The sequence below is a fragment of the Streptopelia decaocto genome (genome assembly GCF_964273445.1).
Source record: "Streptopelia decaocto genome assembly, chromosome: 1".
In the NCBI taxonomy this organism is placed as follows: Eukaryota; Metazoa; Chordata; class Aves; order Columbiformes; family Columbidae; genus Streptopelia; species Streptopelia decaocto.
The window spans coordinates 103,368,477-103,390,405 of NC_138663.1; the positions used below are offsets into that span (position 1 = coordinate 103,368,477).

A 21,929-nucleotide genomic window follows, 5' to 3' on the forward strand; every position below is an offset into this window, starting at 1 on the left:
GAAAGGGGCGTGGCCGGAGGGGTTAGGCGGGGCGGGGCTTCTGGGTGGCTGGCGGCGCCGGCGCCTCCGCTATCACTGGGGCCGGCGGGCTGCAGGCAGGCCCCGCCCCCTCACCCTGCGCCCCGCCCCCTGCCGGGGTCACGCGACGGCCCCATCCCCGCTTCTCTCTCTCCCCGTGCGGTTGTTGCGGGCGGTTCCGCCGGACCATGGCTGAGGTGGGTCTCTGCTCGCCTGTCCTCCTTCCGGCTGCCTGTCCGCTCGCTGGGCACTCTTTCCCCAACCGCCTCCCGGTAGTGGCTTGGGGGTCGGGTGGGGGTGGGGGTGCTGGTGCTGGTGGGGCCCGCCGTACAGTGGAGGGGCTGGGGCTGTGTCGGGCCCCGGCCTTTCCCTTCCTTTCACGCCTTTCCCGTTTCTCGTTTCCCCTCAGCAGCGTCAGGACAAGGCCGCGCTGATAAGCGAGACGAGACGGCGTTTCGAGGCGGAGTACCTGCCAGGTGAGCGGGTGGTGGGGCCCAGCTCTGTGGATGTGGTCTCTGGGGCTTGCCCGGTGTCGCTTTTCACCCGTGGGCTTCATGTATCCCTGCTTTCCCACACCAGTGGGTGTTCTTGCCTTTTCTTCGTTCAAATGGCTGAAGCTGCCGGGTGGGGATGATGTGCAAAGCAGGAGCTTTTCTGTGTTGGCTCTTAGTGCTTTCTTATAGGTCCCTCTCTTGGGTAATGAAACGTGTTGGGACAAAGGTCCTTTTGACTCCTGGTGATGTTTGGTTGGCTGTGGTGCGTGGGTCACTGCTGTGCTTGGTGCTTTTCAGATGTAAAACATAGAAAGAAAAAAAAAATAATTCAGACCTTAACCAGTTTGTCAAGGAAAGAGTTGTTTTTCTAGAGTAACTTGCAGTTTAAATTCTTGCTGTCCTTAATTGCTTCGAGTCCAACTCAGTTCTTAAGTACAGGTGCTTTTAAACTTTTAAATGAAGATCAGGTAGTGCTGGAGATGCCAAGAGGAAAGGGAATACCAGGGAAAGCCTAGAGGGCTTTGCTTTAATTTCAAGGTTTATTCGCATTGTTTATGGTAGAATATATAGTAGTTAGAGTATGCTAATAATTGCGGTAAGCAGGGTGTTTTATTATGACTATCTGAAGGCCTTCTATTAAAAACATGCTTTTATCCAATTTTTAACGCAAATACACTAAGAGTCCGGCGGTAGAAGACGCATGCATCTCCTTTAATATAAATCTTAATCCTTAAAATACATGCGTTGCTTTGATGTTCCTGATCAGAATTACTGAGGGTACCTAGTTATGGCTTCTGCTTAAAGGCTGCACACTTCTATGACTTGTCATTTGCTACAGCACTTTTCTTGAAAACCTGGAGGGTCTTGAGGGTGGTGCAGCTTTGTTTCATATGGCTGCCCTGCTAACTTGCATACAGGAAGTTACAGGTCATTTCTAACCAAGGCAAATGAATTTCTGGCAAGACCACAAAATTATTGGAATAGTGTCCTGAAAAAGAGAGAGCTTATATTGCTTTGATATTCGTGTGTGAATAAAGATGCCTTTGGCAGTCTTAAAGCTCAGGCTCGATAGAGTGGAGGATCTTAAATTATAAATTATTTTGCCTGTTAATGTTTTTCGTATATTTTGCTATAATAGGTGATTCATCTTGCTCTTTATTCTGTTATCCCAGAGTCACAGTCATAAAAAAATTTCTTCGAAAAGCCTAGAATTGGTTTGGGACAGCTTCTGCTTAAAGGGTGTGTTACCTTGAACTATTCCATATGGTCTTGGAATTGCACAGGTTTATCTAGCTGTAATGAAACCTGTTGGTTGTTACAGCCATTAAAATAACTGAATACTGTTACAAGGTAAGCTGTAATCCTGTTTGCAGTATTTTGAACCCATTTGCTCAGTAAGCCCATTTTTGGGTCATGGTTTAGGGCTCTTAGCCCTTTTGGGAAAATAGGATTAGGATTTTTTTTTTTGAGTTTACATTTTTAAGTCCCTCCCTCAAATTTAGGAATGCCACAAGCAAATTAATGTTGTCATGCCCACTTTAAGTGTGAAAAACACAGGGTTTTATTTTTATTGTGGGCCTTCAGTCTTTATATGTTCTAAAATGTATTCTTCTATGTTTCCCTTAATTGAAAAAAGGTATGGAGGTGCATGTGACTTTCTGTGTTGTAAAGGTACAAATGATTGCTTCATATCCAGCACTTTTAGTGTGCTGTCAAAACTAAGGGTACTGTGAAGACACACTCAGAAACTGATAATTTCTGTGAAGTTTAGTGTGGCCATAGAATTGTGGGCTTCTACAGAATTAACCTAATCCCATTTAGAGATGAGCTGCAAGTGGTAAAATTTGAGTAACATTTTCAGGCAGTTTTGTTTCTGGGGGATGCAGCTGCTACTGTTTTCCCTCTGAGGAAAACAGTGATACTGATTATTCTTGAAACTCTGTTTGGCGTTATGAAGAGATTCTTTCATGTTATGGAACTCAGTTACATGCTTTCACCCCAAAGCAATAGCAGTTGTTAATGCTCACAAATGCTATGATGGTCTTACAGTGATTTTTTGCTTTGTTGTGCAATGAAAAATTAAAGGGCCTTTGGAATTCTGATTTTTGGTTAAAATTATGTATTGGCAGGATACAGTTTTTTAGATTAAAGTAGAAAATACACAAATATATTAATATATAGCTGATTCATAAAAAAATAGTATGAACTGGGACAACTAATAGATGTTGGAATATTTCACACAAAAGTTACAACCAAGTAATGTGCTACATTCTTGACATTTTATTCAAGGTATGATGGGAAGAGTTTTGTTTAGTGATTGAAATGACCAGAAATCTGTTTTCTGAATTACATGAAAAATCAAGTAATAGTTTCAATAGTCAGATACAGTTTGGAACATGTCAGAGAACCTTACTGGCTCATTTCCCTAAAGTTTGCATGAGAACTTTCTTGCTGAAGTTGAGCAAAGGTGGCCATTGAGAGGTTCTGGAAGGAAAGCTGGGCCACTGTGAGATCTTATCTGCAAAGCAGTGTTTAATGTCAACTGAGGTCTTGTGGTGGTGGTTTTGTTTCTTTTCAGTAAATTTTCTGTATATATTTGAGAGATAACTTAAGCTTTCGTGAGGAATGTATATGCCTAGTAATTAAAACCCTTGCATTTCAGTATGGGAACCATGCCTTTTAAAAGTTCTTGGTAGTCTGCTAGTCTAATGAATGGTGTCTAATGTGGTAGGAGGACAGCACTTTTTGTCTTTGCAGTTTGAGGCCTAATTTCTGTTTTGTATATTTGGGTTCTTTGTGAGAGTTGGCGATGTAAATGATTTGGGTGGTGACAGGAACCATGAAAACAAAAGGCTATTTTCTAGTACTGACTGGTACTAACAATGCTTTCTAGAAAACAGTCTTGTCTCTTTTCTCAGTTCATTTTCATTCCTTAGAGGTTTTCCAAAATTAGCTTTTTCTCAGCTATTACTCTCCATTTTAAGTTACTGTAGAAATTATTTATAATCATATCTTGGTAGATTTTTTCCATTCAATTAATCTGTTTTCCCCCGATTCTTGGCTTTCAGGCTGAGAAATGGTGGAAGCATAAGACAGGAAACATGGATAGGATAAAAAACTATGTTTTTTATAGAAAGCTATGTGATATTGATGCTTGAGCTTTCTATTGAAAATAGTGCTCAGTTTTGCTAAAAAGTTTACCTTCTGGAGGTGGATATTTTATTTGTTGCTGCTTGATTTTGTTGAAATAACTCCTTATTGGGCAGAAAGTTTTGTTTTCTTCATCCTTGTCCCTGTATGGCTACTGACCTTCTTAAATTGTTTTCAGTCTTGCGGATTTCCTCATCCAACAATTGAAAGCACATACCTAAGCGGCTGTAGTCCTTAGCTTAACATATTAGGCATCAGCAGGCAGTTAAAATGAGTTTCCCCTTTCTAGACAAGGTCAGAGGAATAATTATGACTGTTTCTGACCAAAGACTTCTTGGCTGAAATAGCTTAAGGCAGTAGTTAAATTGAGAGGCTTTGTGTAATGGAATACTTGACATATTTTAAGTTGTGTTTTCCGATTTTTTTGTACAATGAAGTTTGTTTTTGGTGGTGTGTTTTGTTTGTTTGTTTTTTCTCCATTTAAAGGCATGTAGTTGCTATCCCTACTTAGTTTTGTGTACGACTTGTTCTGTAACATCTCTTTTTCTAGATAAGAGCTCCTTCTGAAGGAAGGAGTCATTCTTACAGGTTGTAGATTCTGAACTTCTCTGTATTCTTTTAGTGTTAGCTGTGCTGCTTGTTTTCCACTCCTGTTGTCTTTCTTCTACATTTTTGTTGAATGTTCTCCAATTTCTATTATTTTTCCTAAACCATGAATGCCAGAAGAAAACAGAGCAATGCAGCATTGGTCTCCTGGTAATGTGGATGTCACTGACAAAAAATGCGAAGAGACTTTACAATTTGTGTATCAAAGAGTTTTGAGTTCTTCCAGTGAAAGTTCTGCAGTGAAATTTGTGTTCCTTTAGTTTTGCGTGATTATGGAGTTCTGTTCAGAGCTGTTATCTTGTGTTATACAGGGTCCTACATTTTGAAAGACAGTAATTAAGTCAGTGTTTCACTATAAGTTTCTCAGCTTGATAAACACAACTATTAACAGGTCAGTGAGGAGTTCTGTTCTTTCTATGACCACATTCTGAAGCAAGAAAAAGGAAGGCAAGTGACAGGAAGAAGCTGCAGTTCAAACGGAACTTTTTCTGTCTTCTCCCAGTCTTCTCCCATGACTGCAAAAGTTCGATGAGGAAATGGAAGTAACTTTAAGTAGCTATTTTTAAACTGAGATTAAATAAAATTATGAACTTTGAAACTTTGACCAGGTCTCAGACAGAACTTTAAATCTTCTTGCTCATTCAAATTTTCCTGAAGGCCTTTTTGCTGAGGGAATTGAGAGAGAATCATAGAATAGTTTGGGTTGGAAGGGACCTTCAAAGGTCATCTAGTCCATCTCCCCTACAACGAGCAGGGACATATTCAACTAGGTCAGGTTGCTCAGAGCCCCATCCAGCCTGGCCTGGAATGTCTCCAGGGATGGGCCATCCTCCACCTCTCTGGGCAACCTGGGCCAGTGTTTCACCACCCTCATTGTAAAAGATTCCTTCCTCATGTCTAGCCTGAATCTCCCCTCCTTCAGTTTGAAACCATTACCCCTTGATAATTTTGGCATCTTTTCCTTGCTGTTGTCAGTGTTACTCCTTCGTCTATAACTTAGAATTTAATTTTAATGTTCTCTGACAAATGTAAAATTTGCTAAGCAGGTTATGCTTTCTCTTGCTGTTCTGGATCTGTGAGTCTTGATTAGGTTCTAGACTAGTTCAACTAGTTCAACATAAGTCTTGCATTATCCCAGTTTTGCCTCTTCCACTGGCTGTAGAACTATTCAGGGATGCACTAAGGTTTGAATCTCTTGAGTTAGCAGGGAACCAGGTTTCCAAGCTTGACAGTTGTCTTAACCAGGAAATGTTTCATGAAAGTCTGACACTGGAGTTACATACGTGACTTTCACTAGCTCTTTTTGAACAGAAGTATCTGTGAATGCTGTTTCATGTGTTACGTTTGGGGCAAGCGGGGTGTGTTCCAAACACCTTACGAAATTCTGTTATGGACTTACAGAGATGTCCATCTCCCTAAATAGAGGGTGTCTCAGCATCTCTGTGGCAGTTCTGCAGGTATGAAGAAACAAGCACATAATTTTGTAGTGAGAAAAGCATCAAAGTATGTTTACAGGTATCCTAAGTGACTAAGCTTGGAGACTGGCTGAGGTAAAATACTTCACTTTATAGTTTCACCTGAATTTCTGTTGGGGTGCTCCTAAATTTCTGTTTCCTTTTGACTTGTACAGGATGTGTTTCAATTATGTGTTGAGAACTTCAAAGGTCTGTTTTCTTTCAACTAATACTGTTTTGACTCCAGAAATTTCTAATAATCCAGTAACTGCAGGCAAGTGTTCCGTGAGTGATTTAAAATTAGAAACATTCACATTATTTTACAGCACAGTTAGAAAACAAGTTTCCAGATGTCTACAGAATTATGGGAAATGGATTCTGGGGATGGAGCATCTACCACCTCTCTGGGCAACCTGGGCCAGTGTTTCACCACCCTCATTGTAAAAAATTTCTTCCTCATGTCTGGCCTGAATCTCCCCTCCTTTAGTTTAAAACCATTACCCCTTGTCCTGTCATAACAGCCCCTGCTAAAAAGTCTGTCACCATCTCTCTTATAGGCCCCTTTTAAGTACTGAAAGGCCACAATGAGATCTGCCTGGAGCCTTCCCTTCTCCTGGCTGAACAACACCAACTCTTTCAGCCTGTCCTCACAGCAGAGCTGTTCCAGCCCTCTGATCATCTTGGTGGCCTCCTCTGGACTCTCTCCAACAGGTTCACGTCTTTCCTGTGCTGAGGGCTCAATACCAGCATTCTGCAAGGCAGAATCTGTCTTCTTATTCCTGTTGTAGTATCTATGTAAATTCAGATTACATGTGTTATCTTGCTGAGAATTAGTTGCTAAAGAGAGGATTTTTTTTTTTTTAACTATCTGATCTGAATTCAGCTGGCTTTTCATTTTTATGTTGAAAGTTTAGATAAAATGTTTTCTCCATTCCTTTTTCACTTTAATTTTTTCAAAATATTTGTAAAGTTAAATTTCCATTTTTTAAAATAATATCTAAGGTCAGAGTTTAGAGAAGCTTGTTAGTGGCCCATAAATGTGTGTTCTGAGGTGTGTTCCACATAATGATAAGTTAATGTTTTTATATTTGACAGAATAGAGCCTCTTGTAATCATTCTGATGGTTCTGCTCTCAAATAGATAATAAAAGCAAAGAGACCCTCAGAAAGTAGTGTGAAACGTTATCCTCTTAGTTTTTACCTACTGGGTTTTTTGTTGGTTTTTTGGTTTTTTTTTTTCCTCTTTAATTTACAGTACACAAACCCCTTATACAAATAGGATATACAAGGGACTGATCTTGGACAAATACTTGGCTGATTGATTAACTGCAGTTGTTCTCAGCTGGAAGCTGGTGCATGGTAGAGATTATTAAACCAACTTGGAGCAAGGGACTAGAGACATGTAATGCTGTTGTTAATCTTTGCTCTTGCAAAGTCCTAGTTTGCTGTGGCTACGAGTAGCTATATATGGCTTGAATAGCTGATATACCATACTTAAAAAGAGCCTTTAAGAAAAATGGGAACAGACTTTTTATCAGGGACCGTTAAAACCACAACAAGGGGTAATGGTTTTATGCTAGAAGAGGACTGATCCAGGTTGCCCAGAGAGGTGGAGGATGCCCCATCCCTGGAGACATTCCAGGCCAGGGTGGATGGGGCTCTGAGCAACCTGGTCTAGTTGAAAATGTCCCTGTTCATTGCAGGAGGGTTGCACTAGATGACCTTTAAAGGTCCCTTTCAACCCAAACTATTCTACGAAATAATCCATAGCATAGAATAGTCAGTGAACCTTGGCTAAGAGAAGCCAGTGTTTTTCTTACTTTAGCTGATTGTGGATGTGCCAGCTTAGTTACTGTACATGGCAGTACCTTTGAAAGGGATTTGAGTTGGAACTTATGTTATACGAAAAGAGGCTGTGAAATCTTTCTACCTTTTTGAGGGTAGAAAACTTGACTGAAAAAGGTACTGAGCAACCTGTTTGAACTGGGAAGTTAGTTAGCCTTGCTGTGAGCAGGAGTCAGTAGTGAAGTGACTTGCATAAATCCTCTCTAATGTTATATTTCTATGATGCTAACTTGAAACTAGGTACTGTTAGTGTTTCTCAGGCAAGCGTGTCTAAATCATAAATCATTGGAGGAATAATCAAATTTCAAATGAGCAGTTGAGACTTCACAAAATTTAATACCCCAGATCTTCACAACTTGTTCCCTCTGTGGTTGACCTAGAGGCACGGAGAAGTTAAACAGCATTTCAGTCATGTGGTGAGTGTTTGCTTTACTGGGTTTAGTTAGAGTATAGGAAATAAGCTGTCTGGTGCAAGTATGGCAATGAAGAGAGAAGGAGCTGAAAATTGAGTGTCTTTAGTGGATTGGAGCCTTGTGGGCAGAGAGGAGCAATTAGGGGACTTAGCCAAATCCCACTTTTGTCAGTCTATGGTTTGGCTAAGGAACAGCGTAAGGGAGTAGGATGGGATTATGGGAAGGAGAAATTTGAAACCTAATGAAGAAGGAACTGAGTAGGTAATGTTATGTGAGAAGCTGTTGGATGTGAAGAGATGCATTGGAGAAATGCAACTATAATAATGAATGGGTTCGTTTAAAATGGATGTAATCTTACACTTATATTGACTAGTTTGTCACAGGAAACAGAGTATAACTTAAATAACAGGTAAAATAAGTCATATATTTGCATGTAGGCCAGTAAAATTAAAAATATTAGCAGAATTTAATGGTGTATTTTTCTTAACATCTTCCTTGGAGTTAAGATGTCTGATTGAAATATGCATCCCTAAACCTTCCAGTCACAGTTCTAAATACTTATTTTAATTGTGGTGGCCCTGAAAGTAGTTACTTAGAGTTTATTGCTGCTGACAAAGGAATAGCCTTTGCAGTATGTGGAAATTCTCAAATTCTCATCTATTTTTTCAACAGCCAGTCTGTTTTTTTCTTTTTTCTTGCTAATCACAAATTAATTTAAGTAGAAAGTTGAAGAGTTTGATGGTTTTTGGTAGTTAGCAAAGAGATGTGTATCAGTGTCTGTTGCTTTTAGAAGGCTCTTACTTGATGTACATTCCAGTGACACAGACAAAGACAAGCATTGATCTAAAAACTAAGCCTTTGTTTAAGCATAACTACAATAACAATAGGTCTACTTAAGCATTTGTATTTACAAACTTTCCTGTTTAAATAATAACAATAAAAACAACAACAAAAAATCTAACCAACCAAAAAAAAAAAGTCAAGGTTTAGAAAAAAAAGGAGCAGCAGCAACTCTTGTTTTATCCTAAAGCTTGTTAATCTATTGTCCTGTTGCCATTCTGAAACAAGAGCTTGAGACTTGAAGATTTTGTACAACTCTTGAGTTGCATTTAATTTGTGCTCAGTAAGGTTGCAATTTATAAATGCGGAGTGTGTGATCTTTGCATTAAACAAAATTGTTTTAGTTAAAATGATATATAGTGGCTGGCCAAAAATAGCCATTTTGACATATATTCTCTGACATTTTGTGATCTGATGTGCTGATGATTGATGCCTGTAAGTTTGAGAACTCAACCTTGAACTAGTGATGCTTAATATTATGTATTCATCAATATACAGATTCTTAGACTATATATTAATTTACAGTAATTCTAGAAACATGTTTTTAGAACAATTACATCTGCTTGGTACACATCTTGTTTTGTAATGTTTTTCCTTTGAATAACTTTCACTAGAAAAATATTTTCTGGGACCCTTGTCTTGTAGTGTTCCTAAGTATTGTCACAGTAGGTAGATGTTTTCAATTTCTGATGCTATGCTTTGTCTGCTTAAGTTTGAGACTGTGAAAGAAACCTTATGTACCTAGTAGATGCTTATAGTGATACTTGACAAATCTGTTCATGTTTTCATAGCAAATGCTATATTCTTACAAGAATTTATTTATTTGCTAGATAAATCAGATAAATACGATTCTAGAGATGTGGAAAGACTTCAGCAAGATGATAAATGGGTTGAAAACTATCTGATTTGGCGTCACGATGTTATAGATGATACATTAAAGATGATCGATGAAAGCTTTCAGTGGAGGAAAGAATATACCGTTAATGGTAAGCTATGTTATATAATGATTTCAATGGTATATGTTGTTTTCATATTGGACTGTCACTGATTTCTGTATGTAGTTTCATTAAGCACCTTTTAAAGGTTTTGTACATACCACAGAGAGGTGAGCCAGGACTTTTCTACTCAGATTAACAAAGAAAATTAAAAAATAGAACTATTGCTTTTCATGTTGACCTGTCTTGCTGTTTTGTTGTGGTTCCATAAGTCTTTTGAAAGGTTGTTTAAGAGGAAGGCAACTATATCTTCTTTTGTCTTTGTGCATTTGCTAGAATTGAGTCCTTAAACAAACAACAATGAAAACCCTACAAAACCAGGGCTCTGGTTTTCATCGTAGTAGTGCTGGTCTTACACCCCAGAATAGATCTGGCTTTTGTGTTGTCGGAATGTTTTGAAGATTATATTTATCTACAGAATGTCATAACCTGAATTAAAGGATAGAGCAAGAGGAGTTGCAGATTTGAGCAAAAAAAAAAAACATTTGCAGTGTTTTTTTTCTTATAGCAATTTTTAAAAAATATTATCTCTTCCTAAACAGACCCTACCATACAACATGAGAGGAAGAAGATAGTAAAGCTTTCAGATGAGCTCAGTGTTTGCATTAGTTTAGTAAGGGCCTTGGAAAGTGGTTTATAAAGACATTTTTGTATTTTGTTGCTAGACTTCCGTATTTTTAGCGGCTTCTGTTAAGTCACAATGTGTTTATTAATATGATTACTGAAATAATCTTTCATTTTGCTTTGCAGACTTGACAGAATCTGTCCTTCCAAAATGGCTGTTTGAAATTGGCGCTCTCTTTCTGCATGGGTATGATAAAGAGGGCTACAAATTATGTAAGTTACGCAGAATATAATATTTTCAGTCATTGATCATTGTTTTTTTTCCAGCATTTTAGCATCTATTTTGAAAAACAAACATTTTAAAAATAGAAGGAGGTACATATTGGCAACTGTTTTTACTAAAAATGATGAGAAGTTGATAACTGTGAGTATCTCTTTGGATCACAGAAGTGGTATAAGGAAACTTTATTAGCAGTTTTCAAAAATAATAAACCTTGATGCTAACTATAATGCAGTTTTTAACTTTCCTATTGGTGTGCATTGTTTCTGTATCTACTGTAGTGTGTATATGACTAGTAGAAATGTTCATTATTACAATGCATTTTCATTGCAAGAATGTGGGCTGCTAGAAGAGCATACTTGCAGTGGTTCACAGGAGGTCTGCAATGGTTTTCTTGTATTTCCAATTTTTCTAATGTCGTCGGAATGTTCAGTGACAGCTGAGAATTGTTGGACAATGACCTCTCAAGTTGCATGATTATCTTAGAGTTTAAACAATAAGATTTATCGAGAAATGCCAAATATTGCCTGAAATACTCGCGAGGTTTTTTAATAGCATATAATAGATGGGCAGTATTATTTTTCTATAAATCTGTTGTAACATCTTGCATACTTACTTTTAACTAAGCTTAAATCCTGCGAGGCAAAAGAGGCTTTTAAAAGGAATCACTCATGAGGCTTTCCAAGCAAGCATCTCCAACCTCAGGGGAGAAAAAAAACAGTTAAATCCAAAATTCTGCTTTTCCTTGGTTTGCAAGGTCTAGTTTGTGCTTCCAGAAATACACTAGCAGTCCAATCTCTTACAGAAACGGCTGGTTTTGAAACACTAATATACTAGTTAAAAAGACCAAAACCAACAAGAATAAAAAACAACCCCCGCACAAAAAAAAAAAAAAAACAGAACAAAACAAAATAACAAACAAAAAAAACAACCACCAAAAAAACCACCATGACCAGGAAAATGCAGCTTTTATACTATGGATGTGTTTTGTCAAACTGTCTCTTTTCTTATTATTGTCAGATATTAGTGCTGTATAAAAAAAATTGCTGCTTTGTTATGCTTCGTGATTCTCTTTTAGCCTCCATGGTAAGTATTCAAGGATGAGTGGTAGTGATACCTTTTTATAGCATTTCGAAAGATCAACATGAGTATACTGGGTGGTTCCATTTGGTGAAATTATGGTGGGAGGAAAGTAGGAAAAAAAAAATAGGATACAAGCACTTGTATCAGTGCTTGAAATGAGAAAATTACGCAATCGTTTCATGACAAGGATGTGTAAGTCAGCTTAATATTGATTTCTGATTTTGTGGTCACTGAAATGTAACTAATGCCTCTTTTTCCATACTTGAAGTGTTTCTTCTGTGAATGTTAATTGGGTCAGAATATCTGAGTTGTTACACAAATTCAGATTGTTTCGTAGTTAAGAGTTCCTGCTTAGTCAACATTTGAGAAATGAATTTCTTGGGCCATGTGCTCCATTCTCATTCTGTTATGCCAAACAGGCATTTTAAAGTATAAAGAACTTCTTCAAGAATTACTGGTTACTTTCACAAGAGTTCTGTGTTTGAATAGGGCTATATTTTTGAAATTCTGAACTTACAGCATCTAGTTAATATGCTATGTTTAAAAAGAATAGTGTTTCTTTACATGAACCATAAAATATTTTTATTTGCATTTGGGAATAAAAGACATGGAGAAGAAATTGGGGCTTTTTTAGTAAGACTTTCCAAGTTTCAGAGAGAAAAATATTGGAATATATGTGCAATTATTTTCAGGGCTTGTCTAATTTTGGTATTGTAGAGGTACCAAACATGAAGACTGCTCTTCACATTGCTGCCCTGAGTACTTCTTTTGTCACTCCATTGTGTAATTGATAATTTGGTTTTAGACTTTTATATAAATTCTGGTACTTTGGAATATGCTACTTTTCATGGAAAAACTTGTGCCTGCATGACTCATTTCTTATTCCAGAAGGGTCTGTATTGGACTTTCATTACTTATCTTCTGGATTTATTTTATTTTGGAAAGGTCTGTTGTTTTTTATATAATTCATAATGTATGTATAAATAGTTTTTCAAACATGTCCACTACAATGCTGTATAAAATTAAGCAAAAGAAACATACATTTCACAACTACAACAATATGCAGAACATAATATCATATTTGAGGTCCACATGATTTAATTTGAAGTTATGAAATAATGATGTAGATATGTGGTCTTTAAGTACATTAAAAGTATTTTTCCACTTTACTCTTCTGTAATTCTTTGTATTTTCAATTTTTAAAAGGTTCCAATATATAGAAATGTGAGCAAGGAAAGGGGATGTGTGGAAAGGTATGCAGTTGTTTTTCTGGGTGTTCAGTGGCTGCAAAATCAGTAGAAATGTAGAATACAAACTCAGGAGTGATACATTATAGTGCATCCTCTGTAGTTATTTGCATAATGTTTTCCATTAATTTGGATCTGTCATTTCATTTTTGTGTGTGTTTTTCTTTCTTCTCACAAGTTTGGTTCAGAGTGAAACATCATACAAAAGATCCTAAACAGCAACTTGACAAAAAGAAACTGGTAGCGTTTTGGTTAGAACATTATGCCAAGAGAGATCATGGAAAGCCCCTAACAGTGGTATTTGACATGTCTGAAACAGGAATCAGTCATATAGTAAGTATTTTGATTATGTTTTTCTGATTGCTTTCTGAATTATTTAAACTATGTCCCCAGGAAAAGGGGAGTCTCTATGCAGTTCTTGACACTTAGAGAAGTTAACAATTGCTCCCATCAGTGATATGTCTTCTTGTGACATGCGTGCTTTCCGAAATCTTTGTTACATTTTAAGTCTTGTACAGCACACTGAAAACTTGCTTTTAGTTTGGCAACTGAGTCACAGTGAATATATATATATAGTAGTTGCTCACCAGCTGGGTTTGTCAGTCATCATGAATGACAGTAGTAGAATTTCGTTTTAAAAATCCAAAAGGCAATATGCTGAGCCATCTTTTATTGTGAGTACAGTTTATCCTAAAAGAACTTGGATTTCTGAGTTCTTTTCCAGAGTATGCTTCACTTGTTTGTTCCATTACTATGGACATCTACTATGTTGCTTTTATCACTGGTATACATTCATGCCACTGATGGCTCATACCTTGTTGCACCACTTCAGGTAACTGGAATACATGTAGTTATTGAATGGCCTGTACTTCTAGTTCTAGATCTAATTAAAATAATGGATTAATCCTCCTAATATCTTATGGTACTGCTTTTGCATAGGCAGTGGAATAAAAAGCAGCATCCTTGTTAATGAACAGGAGATTCTGATCATTACTTGGAAATCTGTCACTGTTTTTATGCTCTTAAATGAATGATACTGTATTTGGTACGAGCAACAGCTAGGTGAGATAAATGTTCCTACTGAAGGCTACCTTCTGCCTCTGAAGATATCAAGTTTCGGTTAGTTTCTAGTTGCTGAAGCTACTAATAAAGCTTTCAGGTTGTGTGCATTCTTATACAGGGTGTTGTTTTTTTTCTCTTTGTCTACAAATCTTGTAACAGTGTGTTTACATCAAGCTAGGAGCCTGTTCCATGTAGCGTTTTTATTTTATGACAGGCTTTGGGTACTCCATCAGCAATATGTTTTGTACTCTTTCTGAAAGTAGTAGTAGTGGTCCCTTCTGTTAGAAGGACTTGGGAAAGTATGAGTACTCATGGCAGACTTCCCACCTTACCACAATAAGGTACTTTGCTTAGGTATCTCTTATTCTGTTATCAATACCGGTTTCATATAATGTCCACTTTACTCTTTACTGTGTAGTCAGTTCTATCATACCTGGATTTTGAAATAGAGACTTGGCTGTACTGTTTCTGTGAGTCTGCTCACTGGATGGAATCACTCTGAAAATGAATGGTATACAAGAATGATAGAATCACATAATAATTTGGGTTGGAAGAGACCGTAAAGATCACCTACCTCCAGCTCCCTTGTTATGGGCAGGTACACCTTCCACTAGACCAGGTTGCTCAAAGCCCCATCCAACCTGACTTTGTGGATGAGGCATCCACAGCTTCACTGGGCAATGTGTTCCAGTGCCTCATAGCCCTCATGGTGAAGAATGTCTTCTGTATATCTAACCTAAATCTACCCTCTTTCAGTTGAAAGACATTACCCCCTGTCCTGTCACTACATACCCTTGTAAAAAGTCCCCGTCCAGCTTTTCTGTAAGTCCCCTTTAGGTACTGGAAGGCTACTATAAGGTCTCCCCAGAGCCTGCTCTTCTCCAGGCTTAACAGCCCCACATCTCTCAGACTGTTCTCACAGGAGAGGTGTCCCAGCATTCTGATCATCTTCGTGGCCCTTCTGTGGACTCAGTCCAACAGGTCCATGTCCATCTTACGTTGGGGGCCCCAGCTCTTTGGAGTCCTACCTCTGCCCAGAATTTCTTTTCATATCACAAGCTAATATTCAAGCTAATACTAAAACAAAAAATTCTCTTTAAATTAAACCTTTTTTTTTTTTCTTTAATCTCCTCTGGAAGATTCTGAGTGCTGTAGTATATTGAACAATATGCAAGAGAAGTTATTGAAGGCAAATTTAAGTATGTTGAGTGCTCTCCCTTGTAAAGCTTTAAAATAATTCGTCAAGCATCTCTATTGATAAAGATTTATTCTTTCTGTATCTTTCCTGTAGAGCATAAATCCTGTTGATACTCTGCAGAGGTTTAGATACCTAAATTATTGCATTGATAACATCTGTTGTCCTCTTTCTTAGACCTTTCTTAGAGCTAAGTTTGAGCACAATCCTGCAGCAATTTATGGAAGTGAAAAGCATTGCATTGACTTTGGATGTTTGTAGTATGTGTAAAATTTGAATATAGATGATTACAATATAAGTATCTTGTACTATTCAATAAATGCCTTAGCTTGACTAAGCCTATATTTTTAATGTTTAGATTAACAGTGTGTTTGCTCTGTGCTCTTATTTTAGGACTTGGATTTTGTTCGGTTTATTGTCAACTGTTTTACAGATTATTACCCAAACTTCCTCAGTAAGTATTGTATATTAAATCTGAAGTACTGTAGACGTGTGTAATAAGAGCATTTTGTAATATTAGAGATGATGGGGAAGACCAACTCTTTTTGCATGTTCTTTATGTGGTAACTGTGTGGACATTACAAATTCAGAATATTTTTGTGCTCCTAAGTCAGCACAAATCTGTATTGTAGATAAACTCTACATTCATCAAAAATCAACTAGGTTTTCATGAAATAATAATCTAAGACATGTTTTTACAGATTAAAAATTTATATAGGCTAATTCAGTTCTATTAGATGCTTATTTTTTTTTTCCTTTGCTCCTTGTTACTTGGGAAGAAGCTTTGCAAACTTGCGTGACAGTTTAGGAGTCTTCAGGGGACAAAGTGCATGGCTGTAGAAAATTTTAGGGAGCAATGGTTTACTCTGAACAGGAATAAGGCATATTTGTTTACACACTTGGCAAAACCTGTATGCTTGCCTGCTGGTTTTTTTTTTTTTTTTATGGGCAGGAAATCACTGAATAGTTTTTGCTAGTAAATCTTAAATGAGTTATAAATTTTAAGTGAACATGTGTCTGTGAATATTGAAATTCTGTACAGCAACTGCTTAAACTCTAAATATTAGATTTCAGCTTGCTGTTCAAAATTCATAACTTTGATCAAATATCAAACTAAAGGCAAGTGCAACATTATGGTTTTGGGTTTTTTTGACATTTGAGAGAAAAATTTAGGGACATTTCTGAGTCTAAATACTAACTTCTCAGACTTCTCTGCTAAAGCAAAGGTTGGAAAAAATGTAGATTTACAAAGACTCTTGCTACTTGTTTCTTTGGGAAGAAGAGGTGCTGAATATACCTGTTGAACTTGCATTACCATTAATAGTTGCTTTTCTAGGTCAGTTTGAGATTTTACTTTTCTTTGCTTTATTTGAGGAGATTACTTCTTAGTAACAGTGTGTCAGAAAAGTAGCTTCCCAGAGAAGTATATAAACAGTCTGTAACTTAGAATTTTATTAACTGTTTTCCAAGCAAACAGCTAATGTTTTTATATAGTAAGAGAAATAGGTTTATACATGTTAAAAACAACCATACGAAATTGCTCCTACAGGGAAGTAAACGTGGTGGTTTTTAAAACTGAGTATTCATTGTTTACATGTCCATTATTGCTGTGCCACCTCTTAAACAGAGAAATACACAACACTTGGTATTCAGATTGTTTCTTGTTCTTTTTGTCCTTTCAGCAAAGATAGTGATCTTTGAAATGCCATGGATAATGAATGGTGAGTTGTTTGGTGGTTTTGTTTGTTTTGTTTTGTTTTTAGATTGTGATAACTCTTTAAAATTAGTAGCATAAATAGGAATCATTTTTTTTTCTCTGTGTAGATACACCTGAATGATGGAACATGTTAAACATGCATCTTTAAATCTGTTGATTTGTAGGTTGTGTAAGTTTGTTTTTTGTTTTTCCTCTAGCACTGTATTTTGTACCGTGATAAATAGTCTATTTCTTGAATGTTTCCGACTAATCTTTTCAAAGCTAGATGTGCTAATGACTTAGGAATACTATCATCAAGAAATAATGGACATTTGTACCAGCCAAAAACTAGAATATACAACTTAAGGTAGATGATTGACACTGAACACTGATATTGTTATGTATGTTTTGATGTTTATACTTCAATAATTATCTTCAATTATAATGTACAGGCAAAACATGGTGTTCTTGTGTTTTTCACATATGAATATGTATTTTTATGCTGACTTTTTCTTTTTCCGTATATTCATGTTTTACCTTCACTGAAATAACTCTGGAACACCAGAACAATACTTTGTAGATCTATACAGGTGTCCTTTAAAGCTGCAAAACATTTCAACTAGGAAGAGTGTATACGTATCTCATAGCTTTTCACTTTTTTCTTTTATTTGAAAATAAATTTTGTTTTGCCCCCTTAGTGCTTCCCGAATGAAATTCCAAGACAACATAGTTGTCATTTGTTAAATCAAAGATACTCTTTTAAAGAAAGTCTGTGGTCTATCTAGATTCATCTATAGAAAAATATATGTCTATAAAATGTTTTCTCTGTAAATAATATTCTTGCACTGTTTATCCCCATTGTAAAGATACTTTCAGAATAGGCCCTGCCATATCCTATGGGATGCAGCTACCTTGTGTTCTATAAGGGCTACCAATACACTGCAAAAAACCCCTTGCTGACAACTTACGTAGACTTTTTTTTTTTTTAAAGCTGCTTTTAAAATTGTGAAGGGTTGGCTCGGCCCAGAAGCAATAAGCATGTTAAAGTTCACAAACAAGAGTGATGTACAGGAATACATCAATGGAGAGTATCTGCCACCTCACATGGGTGGAACTGTAAGTATATCAACAATTCATGGTCCTTTTGTGATAGTTTGAGACACACTATTCTAGAACAGTCTAAATAGCAAAACAGCACAAGCATCTTGTACAACATTTCATTTTTCACAAAACTAGTGAATCTGTTTGCATAATCTTCACCACAGAACTTGTGGAAAGAGGATGTTTTTCCTTCAAAATTATTCTTTGTCTTGAGAAAACATACTTGCTTATGGGTAGAGCTCTCTTGAGACACCTTTATTTAACTCCCTACTGGTACCATAGTTTGGGAACTGTGGGCATGGCCCGAGTTTATTTCACAGGAGGCAAAGCTGGGTTATTTTCCTCCTCTTCTGGAAAAGCTGGCAGACTAATTCAGTTTCACCGGGATTTAAAACTGTTTGAAAATGCAGTAGGAACAGAGATCCCTGTTAAAACACTGTTTCTAACATTAGTGTAATAAAACTATTTTGAGAATATTAAGAGAATTTCTAAATAGCAAAAACTATGTGGTTTGGGGTTGGTTTTGTTTTGTTTTTATTTGTCTTCCAATGGAAAAGCTACCTTTACTGCAGAAGCATTGAGAACTTCAGTATGCTGCTTCTGTACTACTCATGTGTCTTGAATATTAGTTTTTAAATTGACTTGGCATTTCAAAGAGGGAGGTCTGGGTTGCAGGATATGTTAAAGGTCCACACACAAGGTTAAACTTGAGGGACTGTTTGGGGTTGTTTCCTGAGACATTCAAAACCCACTTGGACGCCTTCCTGTGTAACCTCATCTAGGCGTTCCTGCTCCAGCAGGGGGATTGGACTAGATGATCTTTTGAGGTCCCTTCCAATCCCTAACACTCTGTGATTCTGTGATTCATGGTGTGGGTTTGTTTGTCTGTGTGTGTTTGGTTTGGGTTTTGTTCAGTTGTTTTTTGGTGGTTGTTTTTTTGTGTGTTTTTTGGTTTGGTTTGGGGTTTGTTTGTTGTTTGTTTGTTTGTTTTCAAACCATGGCTATTATTAAAATAAAATACAAAGAACAACTGAAGTTTTTTGTCACTTTTGGAGCATTCTTCAGAAATAGCTGTCGGAGGTTTTAAACCGCGTTTCCTAGAACTAAGAAAAAATCTTCAGTATTGAGACTCTGAATGCTGATCCTCGATAGACCAGATATTCTAGTTCTGCTGTGACTATAAATAACATCAGTTGTTACAATTTAGTGGCTTCATTGGGTGACTGTATTTATTTGTTTATTAATGATGATAAAATATAAAATAATGGTAGTGTGAGCTTTGTGCACAGGAGTCCAATTTAAAATGAATAAATGAAACATTGAAGTCATGTGAAACAACAACAAAAAATTGGTAGTATTTCCATTAAAAATACTTGAGAAGGCACTCCTCATCCTCCTAAATAACCGGTCCTTTAAAAATCTCCTTATGTTTTAGGATTCTTTCAAGTACAGTTATCCTCCACTGGTTGATGATGATTTTCAAACTCCTCTATGTGAAAATGGGCCCATTACTAGTGAAGATGAGCATGAAAGTAAAGAAGAGATAGATGTAGAGACCAAGGAGACTGGGGAGCTGAATGAAGAACACAGCCTTAATCAGAAAAAGGTATCTTAACTCTGAAGGCTGAGGCAAGACTAGTTAAATGTTACAAAGTGGGACAAGAAGCATATAAATTTTGTTTCATGTTTGGCTTTCGTTTTTTTTCCGACCTCCAGTTTGACACAAGAACCCAGTAAAAATGAAAATTATACTTTCAGTTTCAATCTTGCATCTTAGTCTGTGAAGACCGGTTATGCTTCTGAATGAGTTAAATGTGTGCCAAATATTTAGTGTATCTCTGGAATATAGTGAGTTGTACAGTATAATTTAAAATGTTTCTGGTTTGTTTTAGTTGGTTTATTTTTCATCTTGGGATATCTAGTGGTGTACATCTGAAAATACATCTCGTTTTCTCAGATGCTTAAGTCAGTATGTACATGAGAAAAAACTAAGTTAAATATTTATACTGAATGTGAATGTGTTTTCTTAAATTATTGATAAAATCTCAACATATAAAAGTGTTCATTTAGTCTCAGGAGAAATAGTATCCCTAATTTATTGATCTTGTTCTACAATATAATCTTCCTGCGGTGATTTTTATCCAGAAATATTGTTTTACACAAGTCCATATGAGGTGATATTTAGCAATATGCAATGATAGTCAGTGGGAGTATCACTCTTGAAAATAGTAGAAAAATCAGAATACTTTATTGTGCTTCCAGTTTCATTTACTGTTCTAAGTTTTTGTCAGAATAATTTGAAACACAGCTTACTTTACGTAGTCCAGCTGTTCTTTGCAACTTGGCCAGCTATTCAAAAGTAAATTATTTCAGTGACCTTAAGGTCAAAAGGAAGCTTTATGTAACCTTGGTGACTTCTTGACCATTAGACTTGGAAGCTTCTTTTGGTTGTAGCACAGCTCCCAAACTTTGATTCTCAGATATGGAAAAGTGAAGAATTCCTGTTCAGTGCATGAGTTTGCTTTGGTGCTTTATAGTCTCAGTGCTTGTTTTTCATTTGCTTGGCTGACTTCAGCTTCCTACTTAAGGTGTTTTGTTTGTTTGTGAGGGTTTTTTGGGTGGGTTGGTTTTTTTTTTTGGTGTGTGTGTTTTTTGTTGTTGTTTGTTTTAGTGGGTTTTTTTGGTGGGTTTTTTTTTTTGGTGTTTTCACTCTTAAAATAATGTTTTTTGGTATTTTCTCTTATAATCAAGTGTAATCAAGCTGCTACTCAATCCTTTCAATGAACTAAGATTGACATTTGTGGTCATCATGTATCAAATGATCTTAAGGCACATATAAGGCCTTACCTTTAACACACTTTTAAAACTTCAGACCATATCTCGTTGTTGGTTCTATTTCTGTAAGAAGTAGACTGTTTTGCTTCAACTCGCTATTCTTTTGGTCACATATTTAAGAATAATACTTGCTCTTTCCACAGCAAGTACACCATTGTTTGCTTCTTCAATGTTAAGTTCTTTTCCAAAATGTTTTTCAGAAATACTCTCTTATTTTCTCAGAATGGTTGGCATCTCCTGTTTCTAAGGTGTTTGGTTTTTTTTTTACTTGACTGTGTCTTATTAAAAAAAAAAAAAAAAGAGTATTAAGACCAGCTTTCAAACTAACAGATTTCAAGTGATCTGTAAGATATTGTTTTCTTTATTATTTACTACACTACCAGTCTTTATATGCAGGCTCTTGTCATCACTAAGATTTCATCTGATTTATTTTCTGTATGTATGCTTCCTCTTGTCCTATAGAAGGGCCTGTTTCTTTCCACAAAGTAGAGGGAGCCTTGAGTGGTAAACTCAGTAAGTGCCTGTCCTGTGGATGCTTCCACCTTTAGTGCGTGCAATAGTAATATTTTCTCTGGTAATTTTAACTAGGCTTATGTAGTATAAAGCCCAACACATAACTAGCGCAGTCTATTTACACACTAACCTTTTACTATAATTGTAATTATTAAAAAAAGGAAATAAAGTTGCTGTGTGGTTTCTTTTTATAAAACGGGTTTTCTCCAAAGTCTTGTGTTCCTCTCATTCCCATACTTCAAACTTACATAAACTTAATTCTCTTTATGTCTTCTCTCCATAGAGAGAATAAAGTAGAATAAAGACAAGGCTAAAGAAACTGTTCAGCTAGCTGATCTTGAGTCGTGATATCACTTATAATTTCAGTCTTCTGTATTTCCCCTTCCCAGCCCATTTTGCACTTAATTCCAGAGCTTTTCATTTTTTTTATAATATGTCCTGGCCTGTTGACATCTATTTTCTTAATGTAATAGAGGAAGACCCTCAGAACCTAAGATATCTGCAGTTTTGGATGCACCAATTCAATCAGCATTGTTTCT

The 21,929-nt window shown here is 36.6% G+C and overlaps 1 protein-coding gene across 2 annotated transcripts in view; it reads left to right on the forward strand.

The window, feature by feature from the left end:
- The first annotated feature begins 52 nt into the window (after window positions 1–52).
- The window catches only part of MOSPD2 (motile sperm domain containing 2), a 32,400-nt gene continuing 10,523 nt past the window's right edge, over window positions 53–21,929 (forward strand). Inside the window, exons 1-9 of one of the 2 annotated variants that reach the window (XM_082045699.1) lie at window positions 53–215; window positions 428–494; window positions 9,650–9,805; window positions 10,565–10,651; window positions 13,167–13,321; window positions 15,639–15,699; window positions 16,928–16,966; window positions 17,933–18,057; window positions 19,478–19,648. In XM_082045699.1, coding sequence (XP_081901825.1) covers window positions 207–215; window positions 428–494; window positions 9,650–9,805; window positions 10,565–10,651; window positions 13,167–13,321; window positions 15,639–15,699; window positions 16,928–16,966; window positions 17,933–18,057; window positions 19,478–19,648 — 870 coding nt within the window. In that variant the 5' untranslated portion in view covers window positions 53–206. The remainder of the gene's footprint in view (window positions 216–427; window positions 495–9,649; window positions 9,806–10,564; window positions 10,652–13,166; window positions 13,322–15,638; window positions 15,700–16,927; window positions 16,967–17,932; window positions 18,058–19,477; window positions 19,649–21,929) is intronic. The other variant, XM_082045700.1, reaches the window with a different exon arrangement.